This window comes from Mercenaria mercenaria, chromosome 15 (assembly GCF_021730395.1).
Source record: "Mercenaria mercenaria strain notata chromosome 15, MADL_Memer_1, whole genome shotgun sequence".
NCBI lineage: Eukaryota > Metazoa > Mollusca > Bivalvia > Venerida > Veneridae > Mercenaria > Mercenaria mercenaria.
The window spans coordinates 62,744,668-62,771,785 of record NC_069375.1 but is presented as its reverse complement, the minus strand read 5'-3'; the positions used below and the strand labels follow the sequence as shown (position 1 = coordinate 62,771,785).

At 33.6% G+C, this 27,118-nt stretch overlaps 1 protein-coding gene across 1 annotated transcript; it reads right to left on the bottom strand.

Annotated features, from left to right (window-relative positions):
* Positions 1–82: 82 nt before the first annotated feature.
* On the bottom strand, positions 83–27,118 carry LOC128549126 (protein lev-9-like). Its single transcript, XM_053525434.1, has 13 exons — positions 27,101–27,118; positions 17,726–17,872; positions 16,826–17,017; positions 16,002–16,208; positions 12,002–12,181; positions 11,502–11,684; positions 10,336–10,509; positions 9,613–9,795; positions 8,512–8,596; positions 4,487–4,578; positions 3,683–3,859; positions 2,793–2,972; positions 83–1,723 (listed from the first exon to the last, which is right to left on the bottom strand). The coding sequence occupies exons 2-13, from the start codon at positions 17,742–17,744 to the stop codon at positions 1,446–1,448; spliced, it is 1,950 nt and encodes a 649-aa protein (XP_053381409.1). The 5' UTR covers positions 17,745–17,872; positions 27,101–27,118; the 3' UTR covers positions 83–1,445.

The following is a 27,118-nucleotide window of genomic DNA, read 5'->3' as shown; positions in this document are numbered from 1 at the left end:
CATTTACAACTGTTTGTAGGTTTGAAATATTACAGGGTCTAGATATGTAAAAAAACTAATAAAAAACAGAAACATAAAAACATTACATAAAATTAATTTTATTTATTTCACTTTTCGTACAAGTCATTCAAAAATGTTAAATTTACATAACATAAAACTAGCACAACAGAGTTATAGCACAACAGCAATATTCAAAATATGAATGAAAATCATTGTACATTTACAGGCTTTGTCTAAGTAGATTAGTACAGTGCCGCAGTACCGCAGAGCAAAAGCAAAAGAAAACATCTTGCGAAAGCATACCCTACCCACATTTATACCTCGTTAAAATTTCAATTCTAAGTGTCCGGCACATAATCCTTTAAACAAATATTTTAGGAAATATAATTCAGTTTTTTTTTTAAACGATCGATATAGTGAATTGGGCATCACACGTACACCAGTACCAGATCTAGTAATTTGATATTCAGACAATAAAAAGGTTCGACCAAACACAATAACAATAGCATCAAGAACAATACAACCTTTTACAAAATGAGTAGAAATATAAATTTTACTGGTCAGGTGTGTCAGTATAAATTCTGAGCTTAAGATAGTTTATTAAAGTCACTGAAAACTGACGCCCAGCTAAGAAGAACGTTTAGTTCATTAAAACGTATAAGTAACCAGAAAAAAAAGACATTTATTTTAATCGTCTGCTTATATTTATTGTTATTTTGACTAACTGAAGCATATACTTTCATAAATTTACTACATCTATCCAGAGTCGAACTGATGAAGAACATGATATATTTAAACTCTATCCGGACATGCTTCAACTTGTAGAATTATCATATAGCTTTTAAACATGTTAACACAACTATAATTATTATCAAGAAATTGAGTTCTCTATGGGTTATTTTTATGACAAACAAAAATGCTTGACGTCTTTTGCACTTAATGGCATTTTCTGTTATAAACTGATAGGTCAAGCTAGACCGACGTTGTAATATAAGTCATATAACAATGAAGAGAATTCATGATTTATTTCTGACATGGGCGAGTTTCTGGGTTCAATTTTCGACTTTTCACAAGCTGGTTCCATAGTGATTGTTTTACTTTAGTATGACCCTTCAGAATAATGTCATGCGGAACTTTTCCAACGCTGTTTCTAACTTTACCTTTCTCCTTTCTCCAGATACCGAAAAAATAAAACATTGAAAATATGTCTATAATTTCAGTCAAAAGGACATCTTATGAATTTGTTATTAGAAGGAATTTCACTAAAATCAAAAACATAGCCAATATTTTCAGCCATTTCAGCTGAGTTGTAGCAAAGCAAACAAGCATATACCATAATTTGCATATATGCAAATATTGCATAGAATCATTGTATGTTTATGATGGATTTCTGATAATATTTTTACATCGATGAGATCGTATTCAATTATTTTCTGACTTTTTTCTCAGTTGTTTGTATAGATATTTGGAATAGGTGTCCACAGCTTCCGGAACGGCGGATGAATTGCTGGCTCACATTTTGTACCACTGAGAGGAGGCTGCCATTGTCCATTGACACAAGTAGCGCCACCTGGACCAGTGATTCGGTAGCCAATATCGCAGTCGAATTCCAGTCTGTCACCGTGCCGTATCGAGCGTATGTACGGTTTAAAATCAAATCTTCTTTTCAAGCTCTTCTTATAGACCTGTCCGTGAGCAATGGTTCCAGGGTTTGGACAATAGACTGTAAAAAGAAATCTACACAATTATAAATATAATAAAATGAGACAATATACCCTCTTTGGATGCTGAAACATTGTGTAAATAAACACCGGAAATATACTTTCACTTTTGTCAAGATAAGCGTTTTTGTATGTTTCTTGCGTTCATCTCATATACTGGACTGTATTAAGCACCTTACTTATCATATTTACACACATTCTTATATCAATAAATGATTTCTTGATATCTAGAATTCAATTTCGTGATATCATTTCTTGTTTTCTAATATAAAAATGATTAATTTCTTTTTTGATTGATTGAAATTCTATGTTTTTCGTCTTTTATTGCTTGGCTTTTCTATGGAATACCTCTGATTCAGACCAACTATATTGTACCAGATTTAAACTATTCTCTCTTAACCCAAAAATCTGACAATTTCACTTGCCATAACTTAAACGTTAGCCTGCTAAATTTCGAAAATGAACTGGTCCTTCATTCTGTTTGAGCAATACCATTTATTTTTCGGAAGGGTGTTCACTGAAAATAATGAACAGTGCAGACCAAGATCAGCCTGTACGCCCATTTTGGTCTGCAGCGGTCGCAAACTTTAAGGCAGAATTTCTGACCGCGAGTAAGCTAAAGGTTAATGGCTGTGACTAAATACAGAGTTGGTGGGCCCGTGATATATTACAGACTCCGGTATATACCGGATTAACTAAATTTGAACAAAAACACCTTAAATATATATATTTTGTAACCATGGTGATTCTAACCCTAACCTTTAGTCAGTATATTATGCACATTATACACTAAATGCGTGCGGACATGCAAAAAAATGAGTATTTTTGCCGTGCGTTCCATTTGATGATAATTCCGCGCATGCGCAGAACGGCTGCACCAACTCTGCAATGAGAAACATTCAAGGTTAATAGTAAACCTTAACAGTAATTAGATTCTTGTTTTTAACCTTATTGTTCGAATCTTGTTAGGCGCCAAATCTGACAGAGGTCTCTATAAATGTTATAAACTATCACAATCCAGAAACTCAATAATCTAATGTAAACTCTTAACTTAGTAATGGCATAACTTACACTCCTCACAGTGTGGTCTCCCACCGTTCCAGTCCCCAAACTCACAGGTCAGGTATGTTCCATTCATGCCCGTAAGACGGAAACCAGCAAAACATTTATACTTTGCCCTGAAACCGTGCTCTTTGCCCATGTAGATACGCATTCCATTGTGCACGTGCGGAGGAGCAGAGGGGCATGGTGCTGAATAGAGGAAAAATACCCAAAATATATTTTTATCTGTTCTTAAAGTTAATTTGCTTATTCATTAGAATAAAAATGTGTTTCAAAAATATGCGTTTCAAAGATTTCATATACAGGAATTGCAGAAGTGAATAATAAAGTACTTTTATACATTATGTATGTATGTTCAAGACTTGTTTAATCTATTATTATTTTCCATCAATATTTCGTCCACTATTCCACCAGTATTTCCCTTTAGAATAAAAGTAGGTAGTATTATCGAAAGAACTCCACTAGTTCAAACTTTACATTTTTATTCTAATGTACAAGGAAACCAATTTATTTTGGCTTATGGGTACATATAGTTATACTCGTAGTACGGTGAAAATGATAATTAACTTGTTCTAGATATTCATGTTGACGAAAAACAAGATCGGGGAAAGGGACATAATGAAATGCGAAACAATAACCAATGACACCTCGTGTGAATCTCAAAGCCTTCATTTCTTATTCTGAAGTTTCATTAATCATCTTTTAAAATATATATGTTATCAAACATGTCCAATCATTTATAATTTAGTAAATGGATATAACTATGACCTATTTGTGGCAAATAAACCACTGTGCTCACCTTGCTATCATAATTACATTTGATATTTAAAAATGTTTCATGTTGTACATGACATAAACAAAGTGAAAATGAAGCCGTCACTTTACCGCATGTTACGTACCCGGCATACATTCGGCGGAACTGGACCATGTTCCATTATTACATTTCATGCTTGACGAATCACGTGGTACAAGTCCGCCTTTACACTGAAACTGAACTTCCGTGCCGTGATTCACGTAGGCTAACTCACGTCCACCAACTAAAGTAGCATTGGGTATGGCTGGAACTTGGCACTGGCCTGAAAAGTTAGGAATGCCTTGTGAAACTTAAGTGCGCATGCGCGCCCGGAAGCATATCAAGCCAGCTTAACGAATGCAGTCCGATCAAAATTTATAATCATACACAAATGAGATCTCCTATCAAAGTATGACAAGAAAAGAAGATACCGTCGAAGAAGTATCAGGTAGGTAATACTAATCAAATTTGTTTTATTTAATAAAGTTGTGTCTCTATGCCCTGCTCCGTGGCTATTCAAATTCTGTTGTGTGTGTGCAGCCCATGATAACAATAGGTAACAGTTAACGGCCATGCGCCACACTTTAGCACGCAAAACCACAGGTACTTTATATAGAATTTTATATTAAACAGACTCTATTTTAACAGGCGTCACTGTTCATATTAAGGATTTTCATGCTTTTTCGGTGACAATTTAAGGCTAAATGGTAGGACTAGGTCTTTAAGGTATTAATTACATACAAAAAACGGACAAACAACCGTATATAACATAAAATGACATATATATTTCTCCATATACTGTAAACTTACTTTTATTTTTTGTATAATTTTAAAACTGCTAAAGTACCTAAAAAAAAATATTTTTTCGCAGTAAGAAACCGCACAAAAATGAGTGAAGTACGGTACATACCCCAGCATATTGGTGGTTTGTTGGACCATTCGCCGGTGTCCAAACACTGGGTCTGAAAAGTGTCCCCCTCAAACGATGTGCGTGTGTTGCAACTAAAATGTATACATTGTACATGCATAATTTCAGGCAAATGTAAATTTTTCATTTAATATGATTTCCTTCTTTCCTTATGATTGTAGAAATATCATCTTTGTGATTAACAGGAAAGGGTTATTTCTTTATTTTACTTTACTGTGTAGATGGTGTATCACGTAGTTTTGGTTAAAATATTAGAGAGTTTGAGATTTCAAACTTCGCCTTCCCCTTCAACGTCTCTCATATATATTTTGGGTAAAACGTCACCGACATGCGTGTAATTTATTTAAATCACACGTTGCTACTAAAGTTTTCCATGTAATATCACGTAAGCCTAAGACTTCGCTTTATTACTATGCGAAATAAAAAGCTTAGTTTCAGGATTTCTGCTTATTAAGTTATTTGATTATCCATATATATAATTAGACTAAATTTGATGTGAAACACTATCAATAGGTATAAGAATAATGAAGTTTTGTATGGCTAATCATTTTAACTAAATACATTGAATTGAACCTGGAAGTATAAAGTTATCAACTGATTTTGAGAAACTTTGAGATTTTGTTCAAACTTTAACTTCTACGGCATATTTGTGTCCCCAGGCGGTATCGATTATACCAGATGGGCCTTTTTGTCGTATGAAGTGAAGTTTTGAACGTCCGAAGATGTGATATCACGAAAGTCGAAACTTCATTCTTTTTACATCTACTCTGTCCACATACTCGGCATCAAAGACTGAAATCTGGATGGAGGCACATAGCATGACAGTTATTTTACTTGAAAAATAAATAATTACGCGCGATTATCATTTGGTGGAACATTTTATTTTCACATCCAAATAAAACCAATCTGTTTCTGTCGGACACTTAATACGACAATTGCGTTTTAATTATTAACATAAAATGGTACTAGTTAGACTGAAAATTCTTTTGAAGTATCAGACAATTTCAGATTTATGATATCATGATGAGAGACTTTTCCTGTTAGCCGTATGGGATAACTCCATTTTTTAAATGCACGGAACCAGAGCCTGGCAGAGAGACATTGTGGGTTAATTCCCCCTTTGATTCTTACATTTTACAAAGAAAGTCAGTCTTGAAACTCGGTGTGACCCTACCCTACCCCTACCTACTCCCCCCTCCCCCTCCCGCCCCCCCCCCCCATTGAAATGGGTGACCCCCTCTTTAATGTTGGTGTCCCTCTAACAAAAAGTCCTGGATCCGCAGATGCTTTACTTATAAAATAGTATATTAAAACCATATTGTGCTGTCTGAGAGTTTGGCCTTATACAGAGTGTCATTATCACTTTGATATGATCATAATAGGCTATTAACTTTGTATGTGGATATATGCACGAGTTCTGCAGCGGTAATATTGCGCGACTTTAGGAGCGCAATATTGTCCGCGAAAGAACGAGAGCATATATCCACATACAAAGTTGATAACCTTTTTATTACATATCCACTATCAAATGATTAATTTATATCTAAATTATCGTTCTGTCACGAAAGACAGGAAAAAATACGGAAAAAAATTCTCCGAAAATGCAATAAACAAATCAAACTGACGCGCATTAATATTTTCCGCGAAAATGACGTCAACTTGTTGTCGCAACGTGCGCGTGGACGCCATGGACGTCACGCGATTCTTTCCATTACAACGTTAAGAAAACATTCCACGTCCTATATTAGTCCAACTCATGACGTAATTATAACTTTCATTTCATTTCAGTCTGATAAATTACTACGTGCCAGTATCTAATAGGTCAGATTAATCAAAGTGTAAAAGTAAACAAAATGTTGCATAAATTACAAATTAAACAAATACACAATAGCAACAAAAATCTAAAGAAACGAGATTCGCAATGGACGGACCGTCAGGGGAGGTAACTAGAGTCACGGATTGGGACTAGTCCGATATGAAAGCGTTCAACGTCATGATATGGAAAAATATTGCACGATCGCACTCCATTGAAACCCAATGTAAAATGACTTTAGGTATGTAATAATCATTTTTATTTCCTCTCGTGTATGATTTACAATCGTGCATTGTATACTGACATAATTTTGTACAAAACCTAAATGTTTGGAGCAACACTAACGAGTTTTTACATTGTTCACTTTGTTTTATCGTGATTTCTGTTTTTTTTTTTTTTTGTTGTTGTTGTTTATTTAGGTAATCGCTCTAATATCCATGCGATGATTATATTAATTGAAATGTTTTTTTTTTTTCATTTAATTTTCATTCTTTTCATTTTTAAAACCTCTTGTAAAATTCCTGCCCTTTAGGACAATTGGTATCAAAATGCACGAAAAAAACGATCATAATTACGGATAAATTGAATGGGCGGATTAAAAGAAGTAAGGTTCATTCTAATGTTTGAAATCTCAAGGAATTTTAATCGAACTTCAACTTCATACGTTAACTTCGCAAGAGACGTTGAAGGGGAAGGCGAAGGTTGAAATCTCAAACTCTCTATTAATTAAAATCAGCGAACTGGAAAGAAAATAACACTGACAAAAACAGAACTACAGGAGTGGCCGCCATGAATATAAAACAGAAGAAAATTAATTTACTAAACTACAAAAGTTTCAGACAGTGATAACATATAAAGAAAATAGAGTTTCCATGACAATCTTATAAAAATGCACATATATTCAGATGTGTGAGAAGTACGTAAAATGATTCAAACTTTTAGTTAAAGAACAAATTGTGACGGAAGTAAACGAATGGTAAAACCGTCCTTATTTAAGTTTCGTCATATGTAATAAATCAACGAATGAATTAAAATTTAGATAATTATATTTTGAAGGTTCTTATGTAATAATGAAATATACTGTTGAAGTGTTATCATTTAATTTTAGTTCCCTATTTAATTGAGACGTAACATGGGAAAACCAACATAGTGGCTTTGCGACCAGCATGGATCCAGACCAGCCTGCGCATTCGCGCAGTCTGATCAGGATCCATGATGTTCACTTTTAAAGCCAACTGGAATTGGAGAAACTGTTAGCGAACAGCATGGATCCTGGCCAGACTGCGCGGGTGCGCAGGCTGGTCTGAATCCATGCTGGTCGCAAACCCACTATGTTGGTTTTCTCATGACATGGCTCAATTGTTTTTGCCATAAAAACACTTTTCATATAATGCGTATACCGTATACGGAATGGACGATGACGTTGATGTTCCCAAAATGGTTGCCGTGTTGTTAATTTGATAGTACGTGTCATGGTATCTTTTTTTTATTTTATTTTAGTCCAATTTTCTTTTTTTTTTCACCAATTATTGTGTTATTATGCTCTTTCTAAGAAGATATTGTCAAATGTTACATATTTCCGAATAACTGAACGGGTGATGTTGTGCATGTGTCTTTGTTGTGCATTCATCATACCTTATGTACTGGCTCTGTGGTTTTACAAAGAAGATATTACACGAGTGTCTTTTCATATTGCATAAAATAACAAAATGCGAGGCTCTGCCGAGCATTTTATCAATCTTATTCAACGAGTTAAATAAATCCGATGAGGAAGGTCACAAATGTAATATTCTTTTTATCACACGTTAGCTTTTCATGTGGAAACATAAAAATCTATTTCTTTAATTATTATAAACAAGTCAATTCGACCAACTTTTCCTATAGACGTCAACGTCAAAGCTTTATTACACAAGTGTATTATCAAATGTGAATGGTTTTATTCACTCACGCGACGTCAACATGTGATAAATATGTTTACGATTTTTTGTTATAATGTTTATCTCCCTTGACAAAACTGGCAGCCATTTATGTGATCAAAATTCTAGATATCTAATAAAAATAGTTTACAATTTAAGCAACATTTATTGACAGTTTCATAAAGTGAAAAAAACTACATCATGTTACGTTTTAAAATCGATGGACAATTATCATTAGTCTGTGTATACGCAAAACGGCTCTAACAGGGGACACTTACCTAAAGAAGATAGTTGAACCGACAGTGGTCTTGTGCCCTATCAGATAGCCGTTGTAAAAAGGTCCAGGCCATCCACAGTTTATCTCTGTTAAAAGAATACATACGATATAAACGCTTATAAATTATACAATCGTCTGTTTCATATAAATAATAATTCCAGAGAGAAATATACATGTACAGTCTATAAAATAAACAAACGTGTTTGTAAACATGAACGGATCCAAACGGAAGGGGAAGAAGCATTTTATAGTAATATTCAGATGGCAAAATACAATACATATCCGTAGACCTGACTAACCTTTAAACCGGCAAGTCTATTTTATAAGTACATCAACACGGCTGACCCATTAAACGAACTGTAATTGTTTTCTTAATAGCAAACAACAAGCCAAGAGTTCATTCTAAGCACAATATAAGTAGCAGCTTATTTATATTTTGATTAGGTTTATAAGCTTTTGTGATGTTTAAATTTTCAAATTTCCTATTCTTATGTAATATACTGGTATATGAAATATAATTTTTCAATCTAACGTTAAGAGAAATTGTCCCTCATAACTTCCAGCTTGGAAGATTCTATCAACATTTTTTAAATTTCCCGTTCGATACTGAGAAAATTGAAAATACGCTGCCCAGCCTCTAACCCACCACCCCGCACCGCCTCAAACCGTCCCCCATCCCGCCCCCAACTCATGAAAACTACGTCATTTTTAACAATACGTCGGCATGTGTGAAGAATAGTAGCCTACGAATCCAGTTGGACAATTTTTAAAGATCTGTATAAATTAATTAATCATTGTATCTTCAATGTATATATTAAGATTTTGTTTAAACAAATCACAAATTATGGACCTCTTCTTATGGCGTTGGCATTTTTAACGTGGAAACATACAACACAATCAAAACACAACGACACAATTTCAAGTTAATAATTATAATACAAAAATCATAATAATTACGTTCCTACAGCAAACGTCTCCATGTTTGATTTCGAATCAGCAATCTAGAACTTTTTGATGTCAAATCTTTTATGTTGTAAAGGCTAGTAATGAATATCTAAAATTTAAAGACAATTGTTGCATTTCTATAGTAAAACATAAGAACCTTTGTAACCTTCACATTTCGCTGAATGTCCGCTCCATGTTCGGTCGGCTTGGCAACGTCTTTCGGTTGACCCAACGTTCTTGTATCCATCATCGCATTCAAATCTAATAACCGTTCCATAGCCCGTCCCATCTCCGTACATATGGCCGTATACCGGGGCAAAGAGACTCGGACATGTTACAGCTGAAAGAAACAAGACAGAAATATAGCATAAGGTGGATATTACTGACACTTTTAAACGTTTATACCAACGCACAATCCCGATATTTCTATCCAAAATGACTTCGCAATAAGCAAGATATTTTCTACTACCATACTGTCGACAATCTAAAGCTTGACACTTTTTGACAGCATGCCGCGACGGCTATATCATTTTGTCGTTTACATACAACAGAAAGCTAAAAATAATATTACACATTTAGATAAAGAACGATATTCTTTTCACCACCAAGAACATTGTTCTAAACTTCTGATTGCCTTCAAGGAATAATACAGAACAGTATTCTTGTGCGGCAGCCAGCACTATTAAGAAAATAGATGGCTAGTAGGAACCTTTCATTTGACGTAAATATTTATCGGGTGACAGTTTTGCCTGCACCAGGGTTATTCAGAACACTTAGCACACGTTCTAAAATCCGAAACACTACTTTTTTCACTCCAATGACTTAGAGTGCGTGAAAATCGTTTGGAGGAGTCAAAGGAATATGATCTGGTATTACTCACGTTCACATGAAGGCTTATTTCCCGTCCACATGCCGTCTGCCTGACAAGTCCGGTATCCATCACCTATAAGTTCGAAGCCGTCATGACAGTAATAGTTGACCTTGTTCGGATAGGTGAAGGCGTAACCTGTACGCCAACCGTTGTCAATGTCTCCAGGAAATCCACAGCTTCTTGCTGCAAGGAAAGAAATTCAGTTCAAAAGCATTTAAGGTGTTGATTCCATAATGACACTCGGAAATTTGTTAGAATTTCAAAATTGTGATTTTTTTACATAGATTTCCATTACGAAAACTTTTCTGAGGTTCCATTTTTTCTGATATGTATAGCAAAATATCAAGCACACGAAGTTTTTTTCTACAAATATACCTTTAAGTTTTGAAAGTTCAGGGTTTAATAAAATTCTTTGTTGAAGATAACATAAAATAAAAAATAAATAAATAAATAAATAAATAAATAAATAAATAAATAAATAAATAAAAAACGTGCTGTACTAATGTCTAACGGCAATCTACGTTTGATTCCGTACTCTACGTTTACAAATGGCTTCTGCATTCCCCGATTGTGCTCGTTTGCAAAATATTAACAATCAAAGCATACCGAAAATAATCAGTTGAATATAAATTACCAACAGTCATTGTGGGTCCATTATATTAAAATGTTGCGGTTTTGCTTTGTAAAGCATAAAAAACGGGAGACTTTCACTTTGTTTCAAATATAAAAAATCTATCACTAAAATAGTTCATATAATCCAAGGGCATTTTTACAGAAAGCTTCGTGCGATAGCATATGTGTTACATGGACATGCACCAATAAGGGTAATCGAAAATGTTCTAGTACTGAAATATATTTACTAGGGCTACGGCCCTTGTGGTATAATTCCTGCGCATCTGAACTATGGAATGAGGTAAGCCAGGCGACAAAGTACTCGAATATCTTAATTATTTGATAAATGAAAGAACATCTTAAACCTGGAGTCGCTAAATATATAATTTGGATGTTTGGCCATTTTTTTTTTCATAATAAGAGACCTCTTTCAATTGCCGTATTTTGAAAGAAACAATTTGAATAACATTTTTTACCTGTAACTTCGGATAGGGTATTTGAGCACGGCTTTAAACAAGTAAAGTCATATAATATTAATTTAAGAAATGGGCGAAAATAATTACGTGAGCAAAGCAAAGTAAGCCCAATCCATTTTCCTTCTCCACTACACATAGCACGTGGTTGTCCGTCCGCATAGTAACCATAGGAGCACGTGTAGAGTAACTGCTCACCAGACGGGAACATTGGCTGGGTTGGATCACCATCGTGTTGTGCATGCTCGATATTCGGTGGCGCTCCACATGTCACTAAAGTTCAACAATAGTAGCAATTTTATGATGATTCGAGCATCTTGTATCTGTTAATAGATTTTTTTTTCAATTAAAGTTGCTTCTCTTTATTTACAGACAAAACCATTGTGTGTTTTCATTTGTACATCCATGTCATTTTTGGTGATGCAATTTCGAAAAATTGCAAGTCCACTTGTGATTTGTTCGCTATGGAACTTCAATAATATCTTAATAAAACATGCTTACGTTATATCTTTACAATATTTAATGAAACATCAAAATAATTTTCCTAATCGGTTGCTAAATGGAAATAAAAAGATCCAGTTTATACCTACCGGCCTCACAACTAGGGGGCACTCCCTCCCACTTTGCCCCACTCAGACATTTTCTTTTCTCCCTGCCAGCCAGGAAAAATCCCCGTTTACAGTGATAGACTGCGACACTGCCAATACTATTAGACGGATGTTGCTCTACCCAGCCGTTCTGAATGTCTTCTAGTCTTGGACAACCGGCATCTGCAAAACAAACATAAAATACCCAGACTCATTCAATAAAAGACCTATCGCCAAAGCAGCAAACGGCTCGAGCGCCTGGGCTCGACCGAGCAAGTAATGTTGTCCCCTGTCGTTTTCCCTATGCATTTTCAGTTCGGATATCTCAAAATCCTGGATAGCTCGGACATCTTGCTTATCCCGCTGCAACTTGGTATCTCTATTTTAAAAGATGGATTGTCAATTCACAGTAACTTAATATTTTTTGTACGTATGAACAATACACGATTTATATGCCAGGACAGAAGTAGCATATTCTTAACACATGTAGAGCTAAACACAGTATGGATGTGTACTACCACTAAACAACGACAGTTCTTTTTTATAACAGATGACAGTTGCTACAAGACATCTGATTGTGAAAGTACCTATACATGCTCAGTTACATCTAGTTAATATATTTAGCCAAGTTGAATACATTTGATGAAGATTTTCTGCATTTAAAAATCTAACAATAATATATTGCTTGAGAGTGGGCCTAAATACATATTTCCGAGTTTAATTTCTTTTAGTTTAAACAGTAGTTATTCATATGAAATTTATCATGAATGTAAGTTAATACATCAAATGAATATATCTCAAACCAATGGAAAAAATCTCTTAAAATCGAACTAGTTCTTGATAATGGATTTAGAACTTAATCAATTTTGAAAATAATACTCTAGCAAACTTGAAATTGTCAAGGTAAAAGTTATTGAAAATTCTAAAATAGGCAAGCAAGTAGCACTCCCAGGCTAGTCGGATAATGGCAGAGAAAAAGAACCCCTCCTTTTGCCAAGTTCAAGTAGCATTTATATATTTTATGTAAGTCAGTTTCTGTTTTTATTTCAATCTGAACCTATACTTGACATCTTTGTAGCCTATTCAAGGAGAAGTTTTGCATTTATAGAAATGTAAACAAACCTTTTTTACACCTGTGTTCATGCCCATAATTTAGTTGTTAGTTTGGAAGATGTTCCACAATAATTACATTTTAAAAAATCTTAGAAGCCACATGACCCGAACTTTATTTGGCGTTTTTGTGGTCTAATGTCTATAATGAACATAAGGATTAATGGGCGAGCTCTATATTTTATCTATCCAATCGCGAACGTTCATTTGCAACACGTGACCGTACAATATATTACGGTATTTGGATGCACGTGCGTACAAAAATCCTGTATTGTCTGTATTTGGACGCACGCGCGTACATAAAATCCTGTATTTTCTGTATTTGGACGGTTCAACAGTCCCATGTTAAACATACGATAAAGCCCGAAACGCGTGAAAATGTTCCGAATGTAAATCGGATGAAGTAGGCGCTCTATGTATATAGCTTGATTATGCGTCTTGCATGAAATATGGATTTAATTTGAGTACACACAAAAACGATTCAAGTGATAGCAATGCTATCTGATTTAGATATTAAAACGTTCGTTAATAATCAAAAACTTAAAAATACAGTACAAAAGATCATCAGATGTTGGAATATTTGAAAAGTCGCTAAAAGAAGCCGTTCCGGACGAAACCTAGAAATTTGAAGATATCAGCCCTGACTGTCTGAATAGCTACCTCAGCAGTTTTTATTTAACGGTTAAGAAACAAAATGGAGAAGATTATGAATGGCAGCGGACGGGCGGTCAGCATCCAAACATGTCTGCTCTCTAATTCAGTTTTCATCGGATCTTCACCAAACTTGCTGACAATGTTTGTGGGCATAACATCTCGGCCAATTTCGATAACCAGCCAAATTGTACCAGGCACTCTTTGATTATAGTCTTTGAATTACTCGAAAAACGGGGAATTAAGCCTTGTCCGCTCTCTTATGTCGAACAGTTTTCATCCGATCTTCACCAAACTTGCAGACAATGTTTGTGGGCATAATATCTCAGCCAAGTATTATTACCACCCAAACTGCCAAATGGCTGTTGTAGGGAGGTCGCACCATATACTTTTTTTTAATAATGATACGCAGAAAAAAATAACATTCAATGAATTACGTATATTACGTTTGAAAATAAATAAACATAGAATAAAAAGGTTATTTATGGCCTAACATTGTTCTATATAATATATATTTGCACTCATACCGAGCTGGGAAAAACTAGAAAAAGCAGAAATACAATATTCAGTGAAATATTTTTAATTTAAACTATTATTATTGTAAGATAAAATAGATTATAGAATAAACAGGTTATTTAACATTGTTCTGTACAATACGAGATATATTTTGACTCGTACCCAGCTGAGAAAACCATATTAAACTCGCCTAGCTACTCGTCCAATATGGTTTTCTCAGCTGGGTACTCATCCAAATATATCTCCGTATTGTACAGAACAATGTTAAATAACCTATATAATATTAAAGTGCTCTAAATAGTATTTTAGCAACATTTTATGATGGTAAAATTCAACAAAACACATCTTCTATCAACGTTTCGGCGCTTACGCCTTCATCAGGATAATTACATAGTAAAACAACGGTCGTGACGTCACGAAGTTAACGTTACGTTGAATAGCGAAAAAAACGTAAAGTATTTTTAAGTATACCTATAAATTATTTGTATGTATACTTAATACAAGTCACATGTGAATAACAGACAACAAGTTAAGTACGATACGGATAAAAGAATACTGAATTTCCTACCACATTATATATATATATATATATAAAACATAAGTAGTAAGAAACGTTATTAGTACTAAACATACCCATACTCATGTAAAATTCATTACATTAGGTTTAGTATTTTTAACTTATGAATCCAAAATGTTTCCTTGTATAACCGGTTAATTTGTTTATTTACCACATCAACTGGCATACATGTAAAAATCATCAATTATTATGGTCACCTTGAATAAAATGACCATCACCCAACATGGAATATGCAGGATCTGTAAAGACAGATATGTCAAATTTATGGCTATTCATACGCCGTGAAACCGGCTATAGAGTCTGTCCAACATACTGCATATTGCATTTTTTACAAGAACTTACGAAGTAGTGGCTTAAATCTCTAGTACATCTGTACACCACTATATGTTTGTATTCGTCATTTAACATTTGTATTCTTTGCAATGTTAAGATGATCCCAATATTTGTGTATATTTGGTAATGATGGATTTTATTCTACGATGAATGAAATAACACTTGTTCTGTTTTTATCTGAAGGCGTCAGGACTTCGTTTTGTGACGACTGCGACACCTTATTGAATGCATTAATCATATGCAAACTGAAGCTTGTGTATTTACTCAAATTAATAAACAAACATTTTCGGATTTCAAAAAGTAAGGATTTCGTTATCAATATGAGCTTTATCGGATCTTGACGGGATATGCCGAGAAGATACAACTGGCATTTTTAACATGTTTTATTGAGATATTAGGTATGGAAATAGACGAATAGATAACGCCACACAACACTAGTATTCCTCCGCATTCAGAAGGGGATAAAGATGAATACCTCTAACTGATACAGGGAAGGATGGGTTTTAGTGATGGTGTTAGTTTTAAGCTTTGGAGATAAGTTAACATTTTGAAGGCTTTTATTTTTGATATTGTTTGTTATCAAAGCTACACGTAAACACAAAACTCCTGTACAAAACGGTGTTAAGTAACTACGGCAAAGCGCAAATTTTTAAAGACGCAAAAAGGTTTGTTGTTTATCAAATTGCGAAACGAAATAAATGCAAAACTGACTATACTGTGTATTTCGAGCATTAATAGTATGCATTGTAATAACAGTTTAATCTGAACCGCAGTCTAAGCAGAAACGCAAAATAAAAAAGCAGAACGTTTGGTTACCCTTACGTGTGCAGGTCATGTTTGGCCCGACCCATCCGGTGATACCTCCACCAACACACCACGCCCTCACCACCGCATCGCTGTTGAGAGTGAAGTCAGGTTCGCATTTGTATTGTAGCATTCTTCCAAGTTTAAACTTTTTCTGGTCCGGCGGACCGTCATGGACCGCATGGTAGATTTCAGGCGGTGACGAGCATTCAACTTTCTCTGAAGTAAGTAACAACAATGAAAAGTATAGATGTATGTTTGATATAAACTAGACGAGTGTTTAGTTGCTTTTTTCTTGGGGTTGGGGAGAGGGTGTCGGGGCGGGGTGGAGGGGGAAACAAACTGTCCCCAATAGTTCAAAGTTGTTCTTTTTTTCTTACACTACGATATGCACAATTAGTCAAAAGATCAGCTTCATAGATTGTATCCAGCAGACATTTCGAGAGAAAAGACATGGACAATGGTATGTATGTATACATAATATGTATAAAAATAAAAGGGCCATAAATCAAAATTATTCAACCCTAAAACAGACATAAATGCGCACGTAGACTATGTACCGGTTAAATTCAAACAGACATTGACATTCAGCCATGGATTTTGGAGACGGAGGAAGGACAACCTACGTGCAGACAAATTTTTATATCACTTTGCAAGTATGTATAAACATAACAGACCAATAACCCTGTGAAAAATTAATTACTGATATGTAAACCCCGTAAAATCAATCCGGTCAGGGTTCTTTGAGACCAGCATGCGGACGGACAAAATCAGAGGTTGTCCATGGGTGGTCTTTTACTTGTGTCCGTTACATGCTAATATACACAAACACTTACCGACGTTATGATTGACAAAACACTGGGGTATCGAACCGCTCCAAGTTTCGTCTCCTTGACACACCCGCGCCTGATCCCCGCGCAGCTTGTATCCATCTTCGCAAAAATACTGGGCCACGGCGCCGAAGCGGTTATTGGGCTTTATTTCTACTCGACCATGTGGGATATTGGCCAGTGGTCTGCATTCTTGGTCTACAGGAAGATATAAAACCTTAATTTTTTAATGAATTTTTTAGTGTTTTTGCTTCGTATAAATTTTCTGCAACATATGATGTAATTTGAAAACGCATTTTCACTGCTTGCTACAAATTAAATTTTGTTTATTTTGTTGTTCCGTTTTGTCACGCCAAAACAATTTAAGTAATACAGTATGGCGACTTTTCCAGCTTCCGGTGGTAGAGGAAGAAATCATATTACCCTCCGAATCATCTTGATCGGTATATTTTGGACATTACCTTAAGTTAGTATCCAAAAAATGTTTGCAAACGCCATTTCAAAGAAATACTCTAATAATAAAAAATATTATTTAATATTATTGTTTCCGTTTGTTGCTGAACAATAATCATTTTCTAACCCAGCGCTATTTCTTTCAACAACTACTGACAAAGAGAAAGTACGGAATGCCAAGAGCGTCAGTATTTTACATCGTAAATTTTTAAGTCTTTATTCTTTTGTCCTCATTCCTAATACCGAGCTGCAAATTCTTCATACCAAATATTTTGAACGGTAAGTGTTCATTCTTGTATAATAGTTAATATGTAATCGTGCTTGATCATCTATAACACATTTAGATAATTTATATAAAACATATTAGAATATAATACAAAGTATTATGCATCTAGTTTATCTTAAGAGGTTTTTTTAATGCTCTTTACATGCAAAATTTTGATCATAACTTACTTAATTTAATACAGCTCATGCCACAGATTCCGTCACACTGGCATTTTTTCTTGCTCGATCGACATTCTCTGTTGTGTACACACGCCTTGCGGCACTCTCGGCCCGTGGGTAGTGGATCTTGACGTTCTTGACATGTTCCTTCTAATGCTGAAGTTAAAGAAGAAACAAAGTAAGAGCGTGTCGGTCTCTGCGATATAGAATTCTAAATGTGACAATTTGATATCCTGTGTGTTTTAATCTAGCTTCTAACCATGTTGTTGGACCCGCCAATCCATAATGATAGTGGTGTTAGCAAATCTCAGCTTTATTTCTATGTTCAGTTTCTGATATAACTTAACATCATTTATAGTTCCTGATATAACTTAACATCATTTATAGTTCCTTATATAACTTAACATCATTTATAGTTCCTGATATAACTTAACATCATTTATAGTTCCTTGTATAACTTAACATTATTTATAGTTCCTGATATAACTTAACATCATTTATAGTTCCTTGTATAACTTAACATTATTTATAGTTCCTGATATAACTTAACATCATTTATAGTTCCTGATATAACCTTATATAACTTAACATCATTTATAGTTCCTTATATAACTTAACATCATTTATAGTTCCTTATATAACTTAACATTATTTATAGTTCTTTATATAACTTAACATCATTTATAGTTCCTTATATAACTTAACATCATTTATAGTTCCTTATATAACTTAACATTATTTATAGTTCCTTATATAACTTAACATCATTTATAGTTCCTTATATAACTTAACATCATTTATAGTTCCTGATATAACTTAACATCATTTATAGTTCCTTGTATAACTTAACATCATTTATAGTTCCTGATATAACTTAACATCATTTATAGTTCCTTGTATAACTTAACATTATTTATAGTTCCTGATATAACTTAACATCATTTATAGTTCCTGATATAACCTTATATAACTTAACATTATTTATAGTTCCTTATATAACTTAACATCATTTATAGTTCCTTATGTAACTTAACTTCATTTATAGTTCCTTATATAACTTTACATCATTTATAGTTCCTTATATAACTTAACATCATTTATAGTTCCTGATATAACTTAACATCATTTATAGTTCCTTGTATAACTTAACATTATTTATAGTTCCTGATATAACTTAACATCATTTATAGTTCCTTGTATAACTTAACATTATTTATAGTTCCTGATATAACTTAACATCATTTATAGTTCCTGATATAACCTTATATAACTTAACATTATTTATAGTTCCTTATATAACTTAACATCATTTATAGTTCCTTATGTAACTTAACATCATTTATAGTTCCTTATATAACTTAACATCATTTATAGTTCCTTATATAACTTAACATTATTTATAGTTCCTGATATAACTTAACATCATTTATAGTTCCTTGTATAACTTAACATTATTTATAGTTCCTGATATAACTTAACATCATTTATAGTTCCTTGTATAACTTAACATTATTTATAGTTCCTGATATAACTTAACATCATTTATAGTTCCTGATATAACCTTATATAACTTAACATTATTTATAGTTCCTTATATAACTTAACATCATTTATAGTTCCTTATATAACTTAACATCATTTATAGTTCCTTATATAACTTAACATTATTTATAGTTCCTGATATAACTTAACATCATTTATAGTTCTTTATATAACTTAACATCATTTATAGTTCCTTGTATAACTTAACATTATTTATAGTTCCTGATATAACTTAACATCATTTATAGTTCCTGATATAACCTTATATAACTTAACATTATTTATAGTTCCTTATATAACTTAACATTATTTATAGTTCTTTATATAACTTAACATCATTTATAGTTCCTGATATAACTTAACATCATTTATAGTTCCTTATATAACTTAACATCATTTATAGTTCTTTATATAACTTAACATTATTTATAGTTCCTTATATAACTTAACATTATTTATAGTTCCTTATATAACTTAACATCATTTATAGTTCCTTGTATAACTTAACATTATTTATAGTTCCTGATATAACTTAACATCATTTATAGTTCCTTGTATAACTTAACATTATTTATAGTTCCTGATATAACTTAACATCATTTATAGTTCCTTGTATAACTTAACATTATTTATAGTTCCTGATATAACTTAACATCATTTATAGTTCCTGATATAACCTTATATAACTTAACATTATTTATAGTTCCTTATATAACTTAACATCATTTATAGTTCCTTATATAACTTAACATCATTTATAGTTCCTTATATAACTTAACATTATTTATAGTTCCTGATATAACTTAACATCATTTATAGTTCTTTATATAACTTAACATCATTTATAGTTCCTTATGTAACTTAACATCATTTTTAGTTCCTGATATAACTTAACATTATTTATAGTAAAGCAAACCTAAACCTTAACTAGTATAAATATCCAATCAGTAGCCAGATATAGGCAGTTTAAAGACCTGCTCCAGTCCTACCATTTAACCTTAAACTGTCACTGAAAAAGCATGAAAATCCCGACTATGAACAGTGACGCCTGTCAAAATAGAGTCTATTTTATATAAAATTCTACGTAAATACCTATGGATTTTTGCGTGCTGAAGTGTGGCACGTGGCCATTAACTGTTACCTATTGTAATCATGGGTTGCATACACACAATAGAATTTGAATAGCCGCAGGGCAGGGCTTTAACTTATTGTTCCTTCTCAAGAGAAGGAACACTTATGGTGAACATGTCACACTTGACTGAGCATGTAATGGATACAAGGGTATCGTCAAAGGAATCCGATTTCCCGTAGGGCGCCGCCATCTTGGACTCATGAGTATTCATTACAGATAGCCTCTAGCCCAATATGTGTTTACGCATAATCAATCTTTATTCCAGTCTTTAAATAGTGCAATACAACTACGTAAAATAACAGAACAAGAAAACACAATAATAAAGTTTAAATCATGTAACTCCTCGATTGAATATATCATAGTAAAGAATAGAGATTAATAAAATGAATATGCATCATCTAAAAATAGACTCCCGCCAAAAAAAAAACGTAATAAAATTCCTGGTCACGTGATTCCTTTAGCTTCTAACGTTTCAAATTTGCAAGTCATTTCTTTTGCGTACTTTTTTACTTCCTGATTTGTTTTTCGAATCGTAAACGCATGTACGAAATTTCTTTGTGTTAAGTGTGCGGGTACTCGCTGGTGTAGTCGCGTGATGAAAATATCCGGAAGCGAAATACAAACTGCAAGACAAATGCTTCCAATAGCATAATATGTACTGCACTTACTTATATTAAAAAAAAAACAGCTTTGGGTTAATACTTAGATTAGTTCTAAAATAGATCTAATTAAGTTTGCACAAAAAATGACAAAACATATTTTTCTCATTGCATTATTAAACTTTTGTAATATTATGCTAAAACAATATCCCTTAAAAAGAATATTTTATATGTGCTAGAAGGAACCTTTTGGTAAGCTAAATCTTGTTTAAACCTACTGTTAACAACCAGAGACAGTTAAACACATTTAATCCGTAGCTAGAGATTTTTCAATTTTTAGTCTCATTTTTAAATTTGTAAATTTTGCCAGGTCGCACAGTACCTATTAATTGCATCCATTAGGTAGATCATTTAGTAGGCAAATATGAGGGTTGCTAACGGTTTTTACAATTACTTCAAATCTTAAAATAAACAAAAAAGTCGATTTATATTATTAAAGGTATTGTCTTGTAGAGTAAGAGATCTAAAGAAAAAAATCTTGTTATGGAATAGGCAGATCAAACAGTAACATGACATATCACTCATAACTGAATGCCTCCTGCGCAGAATCGAAAATTACACTTTGATTTATCTATTAATTTTCATCGGAATTCAAAGATGAAATAAAATCTATATATATAGCAATTAACGCAGTCACGAATAACACTGCACCCGTAAATTGATAACTGTTCTGCTTGCTTCGCTTGCAAATTCTGACACTGTATTAAATCTATGATTTGAAATTGTGCACAGCCCTAGTCTTCTCTGCACTGGCCACAGATAAAAATCTTGTTTTTCCTGACAGACAAAAAAGTAATCATTCATATTTTCAGCGTTTGTTGTAATAAATCAAATAATTCAAATCTGAAAACCCAACGGCGCTGCGCAGCGAATTTCAGTATAAGATGTAGTTTCTAATTTAATAATTTGCAGAACTACAAGTCTTTTAATATCCAGTCAGCAACCAGGAATTATCAAATCTTTCACACAGTTATTGGTTTATTGTGCCAGGTCACGCATAAAGTAGATCATTTATTTAGCAAATATGGGGATCTCAGTATTTACTTACTGTTTTCCATGTTAAACTAGAAACAGGTTAAAATCATTTTTAGACCTTTATTCCAATCAATTTAGTTATTGTTTTTACTTCGCTGCAATCCGTTACAGCAAAAAAAAAAAAATCAATAGATTTCAACATGTCTTAAGCATCCTCCTGTCTTTTGCAGCAGAATTACGCCGGTCCTTTGAATGACTGTTTTATTCAGGCTTGTCTGTAAAGCCATATCATAAACTGACGGTATGTATGTATTAGGCCTAAAAAATATCTTTGTTTCCGGTAACATGCTCAAAAAAAATTAGGGTAGGTAGGTCGGATTATTTTTTTTTTTTGGATTTTTTTTTTATTAAGGGAGACTTTTCGGAAATTATTTTTGTGTCAAAAAATGAATGTAAATACGGGGGTAATGCCTTCTGAGCATCAGTAAGTTGATTTCTAACATCACTGGACATGTTTAAAGCATAAAAAGTGCAGTTTTGCAACTTCTTGTTAGAAAGTTGAAAATAATATTCTCCAAGGCCATAAAAACATTTAGGGTCGGGTCAAAAATTTAGGGTAGGTCGGGATACCGGAAACAAGCAATTTTTTTACGCCTTATATTAAAACTGGTGGATGGTAAAAGCCGCAATATAAAATGGTACTTCATTTTCGAGATTAATGCTTGTAAAAACAATTAATCATCTTCAGGTGATGATTGCTGTGGGAAAACTCAATATTCACGTTGTGTTTTAGACATTTATTTTATTTATCTCCATTTCGGTTGCAATCAATTACAAGTATTTTGCTTGCATTTGACATTCCTTAAAATTGCAGACGAGAAGTTTACATTTTAATGGGACACTATGTTTTCCATAATATGAACTTGTTGCTATGCGAGAAATCCCTAGAAAGCAGTACTTAGACTTTTCAAAATTATTACACCTAAACAACTGATGTTTTAAACTGCTTTTTTTTTGGTATCCGTACAGCCATTGTAATTTTTTTAATTGTTTAATTTCGTTGTGAAACATCTACTTTAACCTTAAATGCCAGCGGCAAGTTATTCCGCCTTTGTGACAAGTGTATATTATGATCAGCCTGCACATCCATGCAGTCTGATCAAGATCTGCACTGTTCGACCTGCAGTCAGTATATTTTAGGTAAACACCCCTTTTCACAGTTAATGGTACTTTCCAAATTGAAAGACGGACAAGTTCATTACAGAAATTTAGCAGGGTAAGAGTTAAAGCAGTGGAGCCGTTATGACAGTTGGCAATTTTCGTGCAAATTTCTATTTGTGTCTGTTATTTCGGGAATACTCAGTTTATTGAACAAAATAATATTTTCATTTACCCTGTTATATATGCATACAGTTTTTATTCTAAAACACAACAACATTCATGGTAGCATGTTGATAAATGCTAGATATATATTTCATGCATCTCTGCATTACTGCTTTTTATGCATTACGGATTTAACTACACATTTTGAACATCCTCTTGTGAGACATGATAATAAAATCAGTGAAAAGATCATTTGAGTCGCGCAATGAGAAAACCAATAGAATGGGTTTGCGACAAGCATGGATGCGCAGACCAGCATGCGCATCCGCACAGCCTGGTCAGGATCCATGCTGTTCGCTTCAAGGTTACTCTAATTGCAATAGGCTTTGAAAACGAACAGCATAGATTTGACCAGACTGCGCGGATGCGCAGGATTGTCTGGATCCATGCTGGTCGCAAAACCACTATGTTGGTTTTCTCATGCCACGGCTCATATGGACATATAGAACGCAAACAAGCACCATAATAGCAGACTTGTTCTAAATGAGTCTATGGTATGTGAACATTGCGTCCTCTAGCACCGGAATAAGCTAAAAAAATTTATAACAAATAGAATGTTTTCAATGATCCTAAAGTACCAGAAAATATAACAACACTAGGTCCAAGTAGGGGGAGACTTTTACTGCCGCTATATGGCATTTAAAGACTGTTGCTGTGGTGATAGCTACTAGTAACTGAAATAGATATTTGGAGACGGGAGCAATCGTCATGTGATATAATATATATCTATGCTATTTCTTTTTTTTTTTTTATAAAATTCTATTATGTGAAAGCTAGCAAGCATGTACATGTTTGCATATATTAAAATCTTATATATCAAAATTCATGTCTGTTTTTGGCAGACCTCATTCCCCTTTCCCAGTAAGAGTTTGAGAAAACCTTAATCAACAAGCCGAACGTTTCTAACAAAATTGTGGTTTCGCAGATGATATACAACACATTACTTGTTATGAATTCCAGAACACTGCATAAAAATAAACAATGTAACCAGAAAGAGAGTCTTCCTAAATTTGATATATATGACAATGCATATATATAAAATATATCCCACTGTAAGAGAATTCTGCTTGTAAATAGAATCAAAGAACTCAAGTCAGTTAAATGCTATGTTGTAGGGATAATACACGTTTTTTTGTGTATTAACGTCTGCAGAAGCCCGCGGGATTGTTTGTGACCGAGACCGAAGGTCGAGGTCACAAACATATCCCAAGGGCTTCAGCAGATGTTAATACACAAAACAAACGTGTATTGTCGCTATTCTTGCATAAAAATATATTTCACGACGATTTATGTATTGTTTTCATACGTGATGACTTGACGATTCCGGTACATTTTTTATTTACCATTCTAGTTGTTCTTGGAAATGGTAAACATGTTTTAAATATCCGTATCCAGGGCCCGGAAATAAACAACGCTATCAAAAGCACCTCCTGAAGGTTTTTAAGCGACTTTTTATCTCTCATTATTACAAACATAAAATTACCATTACTTGTTCATATCATTTCACAATTTGGTGGACTCGATCACAATTTCAAGAATAATAACTTTGCATTCGAGTTATATTGAGTACGGACACGCAGTTTGGAGTACGGATAAGTACGAACGTAGTGTCAAGTTTCTAAGCTGTTTATATAAATTCTTCGAGAAATTAGATAAAAACATACCGACTGACTCTTACCAAAATCATAAATATAATAGTTAGTACCATCGCATTGTATCTTAACGTGATCATAGCTTTCTGTTAAAAAAGAGAGAATGTCGAAATGATATCTAGAAAATACTTTATTTGGCGATTGTCAATACTGGTCCACTACCTTATTGGGAAGATTACTTTTTGAAGAAATTTTCTCCTATTGCAATTTTGAACATCTCTTTATATTACTGAGACAGGCGTCTTATGTATCTAATGCCTTGAGACTTTTCAAGCACCTTTGCATCTGCGGTTTCAGCAATCGTTCACAGAAAACAAGATCATATTGACAACTGCAGTGTTACATAGTATTGCCTGCCATCATATTGTCTGGAGAAGGCGCTATTTAACGATCTTAAATTCAATAAAAGACGTAGCAAAGATGACGCCTTTGGATAGTTAAGACGACAGAGATCTATAATCATTGACATGTATCACATTATTTGACAAAGAGCAATTCTCTTTAAGTACATTCTTCTTACAGTAATATATTTTCTTGATCTTATAACAACTACTATAAACGAACGGTTACTAGTAACCTAAAAAGTATTCTTGCCTATAATAAACCCCTTAATACGCTCGTTGACCTGTTACCAGTAAATGGCGTACAAACAGTTCTGAAGCATTTCTGTCGGGAAAAATATTAAGATAAGTATTTTTAATCCAAACTAGCCATAATATAATCCAGCCTGCGAATCCGCGCAGTCTGGTCAGGATCCATGCTGTTCGCTTTCAAAGCCTATTGCAATTAGAGAAACCGTTAGCAAACAGCATGGACCCTGATCAGACTGCGCGGATGCGCAGGCTGGTCTGGATCCATGCTGGTCGCACACCCACTATGTTGATTTTCTCATGGCACGGCTCATATTACGGATCTTTGTTTTTCTAAAAAGTAGTATGTCATGTCATTTCCATTTAAGACAGATATCTATCAATTTAAAAGTAGCAATTTGTTGACATATGATATATATATTTTTCACTTTTTCATTTGCAAAATGAGTAGTGCTAAAGACAAACTGTGATGTATGGCAATTGGAGTTTTTCGTTTACTGCTCCTTACCTCTCGAACTCCCTTCTTGTGATTAGCGAAGCTGACACACTGGCTGCTTTCAAAAAGCATGTTAAAATTCCGCTTCCTTATACAACATTATGAAAACGGACGATACAATTTCATATCAACTCTTAGAACAGTATTTTATCTATAAATCACTTTTAAAAAAATCTATCCATCTTTGTCTTGTTTGGTTATATCTATATGTCTTTATATTGATATTTTGTTAATTTGAAGAGGCGTTTATATCTTTGTTCGTACCTTTTTTGAATATATTCTATAAAGCACATTTGAACGTGTATATGTGCATGAAAATAGTGCTATATGAATTTGACAAAAATAATTATACAAATGTACTACCACTAATAATAAAAAATGCATGAAAGAAGGTCGCCAACGATAGCAACCGAATGAGAAATATTATATCATATATCTTTGCAGTTAATGACATATCGCTGGAATATATTTTTTTTTTTTTTGCTGAAAACACATACACTGATATGCATTGTATACTAGTATTCTAGGGAAAAAGTCATATCCAAAGATGTAATTATCATCACCGTACGTTTCCACAATACTGTTATGTTTCCTGTCTTGCTGCATAAACAGATATTCGGCTCTTAATGTTTACATTGTCCTGTTACAAAATGATACGACAATTATAGATATATCGCCAGAGAACGACGTGAGCATCTGCACGCAAGTCCTTAAGTTCAGCATATGATGCTAACAGTTTACATGTTTTATTATTGGTATGAAGTGATATTGTCCGACATGTATTTCTAGTATTAAATTTTGACGGCCTCATACCCTTAACAGCTTGCCTGACTCCATGTTCCATGCGCTGTTTAAGACTTAATTTCGGTCTCCACAAGCTTAACGCCCATGACATACGAAGCACATACACCAGAGCTATATTTGACAATGAACCGAATTTTATACAATGGCTTACCTGCCGTTAATTCAAAAA

Excerpts from the sequence above, each read along its gene's own strand:
- LOC128549126 (XM_053525434.1), bottom strand. Across the intron at positions 2,973-3,682 it reads TTCCGCCGAATGTATGCCGG|CACCATGCCCCTCTGCTCCT; the intron begins GTACGTAACATG and ends TCCTCTATTCAG. Across the intron at positions 1,724-2,792 it reads GAGACCACACTGTGAGGAGT|TCTATTGTCCAAACCCTGGA; the intron begins GTAAGTTATGCC and ends TTCTTTTTACAG.